We start from the raw sequence: 10,450 nt of genomic DNA, 5'->3' as shown, positions 1-10,450 counted from the left end.
GCTGCTGTGCCATCAAGATAATTTCAGACATGGTGGATGACAAAATCCCGGAAAGGTTTGAGCTGTTGGGGCAAACGATCGAACAGTTTGTAGAAACCACAAGACAGATAGGAATAATTGTAAGTGACTTTCAACCTGGAAGTCAAGGAGTTCTCAATCAGAAAATGTAAGTGATTCAAAGACGCGTATGTCGTCAACGTACGTTTCTGATAATTATAACTCAGTTCCTGCAGCTTGATCGACAGAAGTGGATGGATTCACGACCAAGTGAATGATCGACCCTGCGAAACCACAGCTGTAAACTTCAATTCATCTTACAGACTTTTTACCTTTTATTTTGCCAGAAACTCAATGATAGACAACATGAGGGAAATTGAAAAGTGTAAAAGTCATGTTCAAGATGTTGAGGTTCCCTTGGAAGTGTTTGAGTAAGTTCTTTAGCATGTATAGGATCACTTCTATCTTTCGTCGTGACCCGCACTTCAAATATTTTTAACAATCGAATGCGGTTCAGCGTTGTCTGTAATCAACCCACGTTACTGAGACCACACGAGACTTTGGGCAAAATTTTATTGAACAGCGCTACTAACAGGGCGTAACTAATCGATCGAAATCGATCATCGAAAATGTAATCGATTAATCGATAATACTCGATATTTGTCAATTGATTAGTCAATTTAATCGATTGAAATCGATAATCACAATTTGGAGCGATTTCAGAATACCCCCCTCACCGAGTAGCCTTAGTGCTCAGATGCCGAGGTCCGTGGTCGGCAGTCTGGCAGGGAATGACTGGTTTCGTGGAAAGCGCTACAGTGGTCCGCGGTCCGAGGTCCCACAGTGGGCGACTAAGTGTTTGTGGAAGTGCTACCGTGGTCTGAGGTCCCGCAGTGGGCGACTAAGTGTTGTTGAAAATGCTACCGCAGTCCGAAGTCCCGGAGTGGGCGGCTAAGTGTTTGTGGAAGTGCTACCGTAGTCCGCACTCCTGTAGTGGGTTACTAAGCTTTTGTTGAAAGTGCTACTGCGGTCCACAGTCCCATAGTGGGCAATGAATGTAAGTGAGAAAATGATAGGGAAATGAAGATTTCAAAAGAGTGCTTAGGCCTTATGACTGAAACGAATACTTAGGCTTAATCAGTAAACGAGTGCTATATTCCAGGGTTCTCATTAAGTGCCGGCAGCCGGCTAAAAAACCGGCTACTTTAAATTTAGAGCCATCTACTTTTCGGTCATAAACTTGCTCTTAACAAGTGGCACTCGCTTCTCCCGCCGCCTACTTTTATATTTAAGCCGTCTACTCCAAAACTTATTGAGAACCCTGATATTCTTCGCACGCTCTCGGTAGAACGTGTAGTTAACCGAACCCCCCAAAAAAAGCTAAGATTTCAAAAGAGTGCTTAGGCCTTATGACTGAAACGAGGGCTTAGGCTTAATCAGTAAACGAGTGCTATATTCTTCACACGATCTCGGTAGAACGTGTAGTTAAACGAACCCTAAAATAAAAGCTAAGATTTTAAGAGTGCTTAGGCCTTATCACTGAAACGGGCGCTTAGGCTTAATCAGTAAACGAGTGCTGTGTTGTTCTTACGATCTCGATAGAACGTGTAGTTAACCGAACCCTAAAATAAAAGCTAAGATTTTAAAAGAGTGCTTAGGCCTAATCACTGAAACGGGCGCTTAGGCTTAATCAGTAAACAAGTGCTATATTGTTCACACACTCTCGGTAGAACGTGTAGTTAACGGGACCGTAAGAAAAGGAAAGATTTATGAAGAGTGACAACTGACTGCCAGTCAGTGTGGAGATCGTGTAAACAAAATGTTTGACAACTGGTAGTTAATGAGAGAAATTCATGTCATTCACTTTTATTTCATTTAACCATGCAAAGTGCAACAAACAGGCTAATTGGAAAAGGAATTGGAGGGCACATCCGCATTTTTAATACGTGAAAGTTAATGGGGATATTTCGAAATTGATCGTAGAAATGGTTAATCGTGACAAATTGGTCATTGTTGAGGTCAAAAAACAGACTTGAAAAATTGAAAAATGTATCTTAAAAAATGTGATTAAACGGAGAATGTTCCTATTATGAGAGGTGATTATTACTTCGAAGGTATTCCCTCATAGGAGCAGTGATGTCGTTGTGCAGGGGTTTAGCGATGGCATTGTCAAATTCCTGACTGGTGACATTGGTACTGTTTGGCCAAGGGTTAGTCACACACATGTAGGGTTAAAAACTCCTCGCAATATTAAGAAATGCTGGCCTGCATTACATGTTTGGATTGTTACGCATGTAATTATGATTGGTTAAGCATGTAATTATGCTTGAAAATTTCTCCGATAAAGTAGATGTAAGCCTCTTCATTATAGTGAAGCATTTCGATAGCAACGTATTAGACAATGCCGTAAGAATTTTTTTTTTTCGTCCTAACTGGACCCGCTTTAATTCATGAAGTACATGTCATTGAGATAGATATCCTCGAACGTTGATTCTTAAGATAAAAAGTGTCACCTCCTTGCCAAGTCCTGCTAGAACGTTACTTTTTTATTGTTTTTGGTGTGCGTAACTCATCTAAAAGGAGACAAAGAAGGCCGTGCGACTTCCGTTGAACTTTTATTTCAGTAATTTTTATGTGAATGGAAACACAGAAGTGTAAATTATACATCAAGCCATACTAACTAACAGGTAGAAGGCGATTGATTTATTGATTGATGGATTGATTAATTGTGATATATTTTTTTTGGGAAGAGACAATAATTAAACAAGGCGGCAATTATGATTTTTTTTTTGGGAAGAGACAATAATTAGACAAAGCCGCATACCTTCCCTCAAACCTTCCTTGCAATGATTTGAATTTCAACTTTTTCGCAAAATGTCGAGGGACAATAGACGCTAGAATACATATCAAGACATCGATACAGTTTCAGGCGATGTAATTTCAGATTTTGGGCGGCATTGCCCTGGTTCCAGCATTTGAAAATTGCCATAACAACGGTGAAAGATTTAACCACTGCGGGACTGTGGTGGCAGTGCCGAGTGTGGAGTACATATGTAAATTACGCTCCACTGTAGGACTGCAGTAGCACAAGTGAACTATGCACAACTGCGGGACTGCGGTAGCAGCTTTCTAAGGTTCAATGTAAGTGAGGGGGTATTCTAGAATCAAGCCCACAATTTTTTTATCACATCGGTGGAAATCGAAAATCAAACACGCGATTTGATCTTATCATAACACTGCATATCACTTTCCTTCAAGCTTACCTTCGAATCCACTTACTTTCTTCAATGGTAGTAACTTTTCTTTTTTTTTTTGTGACTCATTCTAGAGTAAAACTGCAAACTTTTTGAAAGAGAATCTTCGTCCATTTACTTTTCGATAAAATCGATACCTAATTACAAAAATCGATCAAAATCAATAGTCACAAAGACGCGAGTGATCGATTTCTATCGATTTTCAATATTGATTAATTAGTATCGATTACGATCGATTACAATCGAGTATTGAAAATATCGATTAGTTACGATTAGTTACTGTACTAACAATACTGAACCGATTACTGGACAATAAACCAGGAACGCCAAATTGCGCAAACTGGAGAAAAAAGATGAGTGGGTTGAGTGAGAAGGATACTAAAGTAAGCTAAAATATTCTAAGTTAAAAGAGTGAATGAGTTGATAAGAATTACGCCGGAAACATAGACAGTAACTTGGCTGCCATAGATTTTGAGAACTGGTCGCCAGCTGGCGAATCACATTTTGTCTGGTAACCCAGGGTATACAGTAGACAACTTCTGTATTTGTGTGATGAAATCATTCGGAACTCGTAGCTAGAACACGACTCACCTTTCTTTTCCCACTGAAATAGTGTCTAAATACAACAAGAAAATCTGTTTCACACACATTAATAGCACAAAATGTACTTTGATGTACTTCGATCACCAAGTTTACTAGGCACCATAATTATTGTTTCAATGAATGAAATGATACATGAAATTGAATCATGACTTCATGGGATCATGGGCACACTTAAACACCATGTGCTTCTTGCTGGTTACATGAGTTTATGTGGCCGGAAGATGAAGATTCGGCCAGAAGGTTCATTGAAAATTTAAATCCATGGTCAGTTGTGAATGCTGAGAACATTGATTACCGAAGGACCTCCTCGGAATTAACTTGGTATTGTTAATATATTGATAATGAACCTGGACATTGCATAATGAGTTTGAAATTTGTATAGAAACTTCAAAAAGCAACCTGTACCCATAACGTAAAGTAGGTTGGAGAACTTTTCCCTTCTATTAGAAAGCTGACACCTGCAAAATTGGCTACACAAGGTGATTAATAAACAGAGATAAATATCAGTAGAAAAGTACTCTCAGAAAACAAGTTCCTCTGATTCTAGAGGCTACTGAAACTGTGCGAGGCACTCCATTTATTTTATCCCAGTCTGAGACTGGTATGAGCATTGTGGTTGTGTGGAGGCCTAGGCCGAGCAATTTTAATATTGCTTTTACAAGTGATAAAGGTAGGAGAATAAAGAAACTACATTTTGAAAAGGAGACATGCAATGTTAGACTTGCTATGGAAAAAACGAACTTAAAACGATATGTGAATAACTCCCATTAAAATGACCGTAAAGAACGCCATCACCAAACTAAAGACAAAAGCCAAAAGCCTCTTGCTCCTTTTTTCTTGCTATTTAATAATTATGACTTTCCTTACATCCAAAGTAACATTTAAAATCATGTTCTTATGTAAGTCAATAAGTAAGTTGGCGACCAAAATTTATGATCTGGCAACCAGATTTTTCCCCTTAGTTGCCACCTGGCACCTGAGAAAAAAAGTTAATTTCAAGCCCTGTGGTGACTAGATTTTCAGAACTGGTCGCCAGCTGGTGAATCACGTTTTGTCTGATACCCCAGGATAAACAGTAGACAACTATTGTATTTGAATTATGATAAAATCATTCAGAACTGGTTGCTAGAACACGACTCACCTTTCTTTCCCCATGAAAATAATGTATATTAAATACTACGAGAAAATCGTTTTATACATTATTTTAGTGGGGGAAAAAATTAATGGTGAGTCGTGTTCTAGCTACCATTTCCGAATAATTTCATCATATAAAGATTTAAATACAAAAGCTAGACTTCAACTGTTTACTGTTTATCCTGGGTTATCAGACAAAAAAATGTGATTCGCCAGCTGGTGACCAGTTCTGAAATCTAGTAGCTAGCACTCAGTTTTTGGTTGCATTGGCGACCAGGGAGTCATAATTTGAAGCTCTAGGTCCATAACTACCCCTTGTTTCGACGAACCTCGTTTAGGGACTGTTTGGAGAAGAGAGCGATAGCATTCCAGGACGACTCGGTGTCAATAATAGTCTTGCACATGAGAAGCCAACTGTGAGGCTGAAGGATGATTGTGTAACGATGAGACAAGATGTGTAGGTGCGGTATAATTATTAGGCCAAGCATAAGACAGGAAATCAATCACTATTTTATCCTGGTAGTCTGGGAGAAGTATTCTCCAGTTCAAGAGCAAGAGCGATGTGGGAAATAAAACCTTGGCGCTGAAGGCATTGGCTGAGAATGGCGCGAAGCAAGTAAATGTCAGACCATAGCTGACGCGTTGAAAGATTCATGTCTGTATCCGCTCTGGGTCAAGGTGGCCGTAGATTGAGTGCCATTGTTGAGTATCCATCATTGTGAAGGAATCATGGTACGACGTTTGGAGCAATGTAGCATAGGATGGTCAGCTTTGCACACTCGGCATCAGTGATGCTCTTTGTAAGCAGCTGTATCTTGCTGATCACACTCGCAAGCACCGATATACATGTAATTCCAGGTTCTACAAGCCTTGGGAACAGTGGGTGGAACTGCTTGCTGATGATTGCCAGATACCCTGACAGAATTTTGACGAGGATTCTTGTTCGTGGTCACGAATTTCTTAAATTGGAATGACAGAAAAAGGTCATTGCCTGATCCCCTGTATAGACTTGAGATCTGGCCAATCCAAGCTCGACTTGTTTGGTGATAAATTTATGAAAAGTGTGGATGCTAACCCACAAGTAACTAATTGCTTTAATGGTTAGTAACTCGAGATGAGCTACATGTAGCATTGCATCCTTTACCAAAGAATCATACGATTTTATCATGATCAAAAAACCCAAAACAAATTTAGGCAGTTCTAATTTGTCATAATCACCTTGAATAGAGGGAGTGAAATCTGCAGCCAGTCGATGGTGAGCTTGTTACGTCGTGGCTCGGCAGTTTCAACAGAGTAGGAAAATCTGCCTGCATGTTTTCATGTGGGCCTTCCTGTCGACTAATGTTAAGAACTTTCATTTCTAATTCAAGCTTTTCCTTCTGAAGCTTGATCAGTTGAAGCTGCTGATCAAATGAGAGAGTAGAAAGGCCTGTATCCTTGGCTGAAAGTGGCAATGGAGGAGCGGAATGGGCCACAGCTGACTTTGATTTTATATAGCAGGCTCAGCGGAGTGTTTGATAGGCGGCGGATTGTATGGCACAGGATCGCTTTGTTCGTCTAGGTTGAAGTCGTCATTGTGGTCGTGGAACAGCTCGCCCAAAGGGAAATCGTACTAGAAATCTGGATCGTAAACCTCTTTTGTCTTACGTTTTGGACGTGCACCTGCCGAGAGTGCCATGGAGAGCTTGGAGGAAAATCGACCTGGGTGAATAGAAGACCTTACATCTCCAGATCTTAGGAAAGATGAGACACTAAGATCCGCACGCTTGATTATAAGAGACATCCGATATCTCTTTCTCTAGTTAATTAACCATCATTCATCAATGATTTCTCACTCTTATCGACAACGAAATTCATCATCACAGTGGTCAAAATGTTGTGTGCCTCGTGAGTCCACAACAAATGGACTGCTGTGGAACACTGTGATGACAAAAACAGAGTACAAACAACACTGATCCACCATCAATTTGTTTTTTACCACAATATTCAACATCAAAGAGAAGGTTTATGTCAGAGCATGACCGAGATCATGACACAAAGAAAAAGCAAGCATTGTTTATAACTGTCTCATAATATGATTGGTTTATTTTCCAAAATGAGCATTCCTGATTGGCTATTACATTGCATGACACATTGATGCAAGCATGATGCAAGCAGCATTGTCGACTCTTATTGACAGGGGCAAATTTGCCAATCAGATTGCGAGATAACAAAATTTCATTAATAATATTCATCAGTCCTCATGTGCCCAACAAATTGACCTGTTCCCAGCTGTGTGGCTTCCTCTTGGAGGCAGTGGGGCCCAGTGGTTGGGACACTTGCCTTGAGATCCCAAGTTTTTGGGTTTAAGACCTGTTCTGACTACTCATTGAATTGGATCCAAGCAATCCCTGGTAGTTGGGATTCTTAATAGTTGTTGTTGTTGTTTTTGTTCTGTTCTATTCTGTCGTTTCGTTGATGGTGTTTCATTGGCCTAGAAAAGCCCCTTTGGTGATCGGTAAATTGTGTTTATTGTTGTATTCATAGTTCAGTTTGTAGAGCATTTTACCGGCATCGCAGAGGTCATAGGTTCAAATCCCATTGAAACTGCCTTAATTTTTCAGGTGTATATAAAGCGACAATAATATTGTTGCTTGAATTGGCCAGTTAGGTTCTAGGATCACCTCTATCTTTCGTCCTCTAGGCATTATACATGTATTAACTATCCTTTGATGTTGTTGGAAGCAGCGATCATCAAAATTAAAGCCTACATAATGGAGTGCAGTTGCACTTAACCTAGTACGTAAATGCAACTTGGCAAATAGTGCAATAGTACAAATGTATATCTTTAAAATAATAATTATTAATAAAGAGCCTACTGTAACTTTGCAGGGGGTTCATTAAGGGTCGGGTACCAGGGAAAGTGGCTGGCTGTGCACACGCATTTGCCATGACTTTGTCTGGCTGTTTTCATCTTTTCTGCTCACTTTTTTAAATTTAGTACCAAAAGTACAAAATGTAGGTATTAGAAATGCCCAGCTTATTCTTATTTATTTTGAAGCCCTTGAACTGTGGCCTATTGCTCACAGGCCATGGCTTTCTCTTGGTAACTGACTTTTGGAACTCTAGAATCTTGGGTGAGATGAGAGAGTTGTGATTTTTTTGTTAACTGATAGGTTGTTCTTTCATGTGGCAAAATGTGACACAAATGCTGTTATTTCTGGTAATTTCTATTTTGCTTTGTAGGTATATTGATCAAGGGAGAAATCCACAGCTGTACACAAAAGATTGCCTTGAGAAAGCACTCGAGAAAAATCAACAAGTGAATGGAAAAATAGATGCCTACAAAGTAAGCATTTTCTGTCAAAATTCTTTTAGCTAGTGCAGGTTTTCAGTATTCTTTCTTTTTGGAGCCCCTGTTTGCAGCTGTTTTTTTTTTCTGCATTTCTAAGCTTAAAACATGAAAGTTATTCTGAACCATTGTTTGTCCAGGGAAGTCTATGATTTATCATAATATTAGCTCTTGATAAGCTCCTCATTAATTTTGAACCAAATACAACTATTATTTGCCAGGACAATCTTGGGAGTTAAGCACTTACAGTTGTAGAAGATGGGGAGTGGCTCAAAAATTTAATGGTGTCACTTTGCAATGTCCTGTTTTGTTCCATTGTTCCAAAGGGCTTGTAGTGGTCCAGGATGCAGCTAATTGTGAAACCACAGGCTATAGGTGGCTCTGATTCCTCCTTTGAACTTTTTATAATACATGTACATGTACATAATTTGTAACTTCATTTTTTTAAACATTTTTCAGGATTTTAGTTCACTCTTGGTAACGGAACTGTCAAAGCACTTTCCAAAGGAAATTGAAGAATACCAGAAAATAAAACAGAAGCAGCTAGAACCTTAAAAGAGTTCCACATTCTATGCTGGCATCAAGAAAAGAAGCTCTGTATATTTTGTTAGTAAATTTGATGATTCAAAAAATGAGGTCAAGCTTGAAGGAAAAAGTTCACCTTAAGAAGTAAAGCAGTTTGTGGGACATGCATGTGGTTAACCATTTACCGGTATTTAATGCCAAATATCACTACAAATCATGCTATTACCTATACAAATACAAGGTGCTACCTTTCAAGCAATATTCTTTCTTGCTAATTATTTTTCTAGAACTTCACAAGCCAAAGTAGGCAAAGTTTGCAAGGCATTAATCTAATGAAGAAGGTGCATATAAAGGCACCATAATGTGGAATTCATTCAGTTACTCTTGCTGTAATCCAAGTTAGCTCCGCCTTGTTGCACATGCTTCACTCCCTTTTCTCTGTGCACAATTTGGGTGAAAGACTTCGTATGAAAAATTTACTGGAAACTCGTATGCCATACTGTTTCGACATTTCCACAAACTACCACAAGCAAAGTTTTTCTCTTTTGCCATTTTGCTTTAAACCCTTCTAGTTTTTGAAAGAATGTGGTGTTGGAGCATTCTCTATCCCCTGTAATCTCAAGATAATCATAGAGTATGCTATAGTTTTAATAAAATTAATTAAAATTAATTGTTCAAAGCAAAATGTCCATAATGGTAACTCTTGAGGATCCTTTTGTTGTGCTACATGTGTTCCATTACATTACATCCACACTGTAATTGCAGTTATTGGCAAGAACAAAAGTACCAATGCGTGCTATATGGCAGCTCCACAACTTTGAATTCCAGCAATAACATTCATGTCACACTTTCTAAAGGAGGGGGCAAATTTACCGGTACTAAGAACTACATGTATTGCTAGTTATAATTATCAGAAGCACGTGACCTTGAAGCGTTTAACTCTGGTTCAGAGCTGGGGTTTTTTTTAGTTTAAAATTTTCCGTATGAGGATGTAACGTAGCTTGTGCATTTTCCTGCGCATGCAGCTTCAATCTTATTTTTGTCCATATTTGAAATAGGCGTCCTAAAATCCCCAGCTTTGTGCCAAGGAAAAGAGTTGCAAGTTACACACTTCAAGGTCATGAGCTGTGACCACATACATAATAAGTCCCTGAACAGCTATATGCCTTGCACACCCTTAAATAGTCTGCATTAAGCTGTGACAATTTAGTGGAGCAAGGAGCAAGGATGGCACAGTCGGTTAGTGCGCGGCCTTGGTGCAAGAGGTCTTGAGTTCGATTCCCGGATCTCGCATCCTTGTTTCGACTTCTTTCCTTTCCATGTAGCTAAGTAGCTTTAAATACCCATAAAACAGAGCACTGATGGAGAGGGGGGAGGAAAATGAGCGCACCGTCGACCTCAGGTTTGTCAGTTGAATTACTGTTACGAGTTATCGACGTTAAATATGGTTGCTTTACTTTTACTTTTGCTTTACTTTAGTGCTAGGTTATTGTAGCTTAGCGAGATCAGTCATTGAGTGTTCTTCTCCTGTCTGGGCAGTGCTACTGTCATGCCTAGAGGATTTCTAAGAATCCATACACAAGAAAGCCCTTAAGATAATTTTCAG

The 10,450-nt window shown here is 39.3% G+C and overlaps 1 protein-coding gene across 1 annotated transcript; it reads left to right on the top strand.

Moving 5' to 3' along the window:
- On the top strand, positions 1-9,529 carry LOC138021512 (mediator of RNA polymerase II transcription subunit 10-like). The gene is made up of 4 exons (XM_068868410.1): positions 1-166; positions 345-428; positions 8,214-8,316; positions 8,779-9,529. The coding sequence occupies exons 1-4, from the start codon at positions 30-32 to the stop codon at positions 8,872-8,874; spliced, it is 420 nt and encodes a 139-aa protein (XP_068724511.1). The 5' UTR covers positions 1-29; the 3' UTR covers positions 8,875-9,529.
- The last annotated feature ends 921 nt before the right edge of the window (positions 9,530-10,450 follow it).

The sequence above is a fragment of the Montipora capricornis genome, chromosome 10 (assembly GCF_036669925.1).
Source record: "Montipora capricornis isolate CH-2021 chromosome 10, ASM3666992v2, whole genome shotgun sequence".
NCBI lineage: Eukaryota > Metazoa > Cnidaria > Anthozoa > Scleractinia > Acroporidae > Montipora > Montipora capricornis.
The sequence above is the reverse complement of the archived record's forward strand: the minus strand, read 5'-3'. Positions and strand labels throughout refer to the sequence as shown.

Excerpts from the sequence above, each read along its gene's own strand:
- LOC138021512 (XM_068868410.1), top strand. The coding sequence starts at position 30 with ATGGTGGATGACAAAATCCCGGAAAGGTTTGAGCTGTTGGGGCAAACG. Across the intron at positions 167-344 it reads GGAGTTCTCAATCAGAAAAT|AAACTCAATGATAGACAACA; the intron begins GTAAGTGATTCA and ends TTATTTTGCCAG. Across the intron at positions 8,317-8,778 it reads GAAAAATAGATGCCTACAAA|GATTTTAGTTCACTCTTGGT; the intron begins GTAAGCATTTTC and ends AACATTTTTCAG.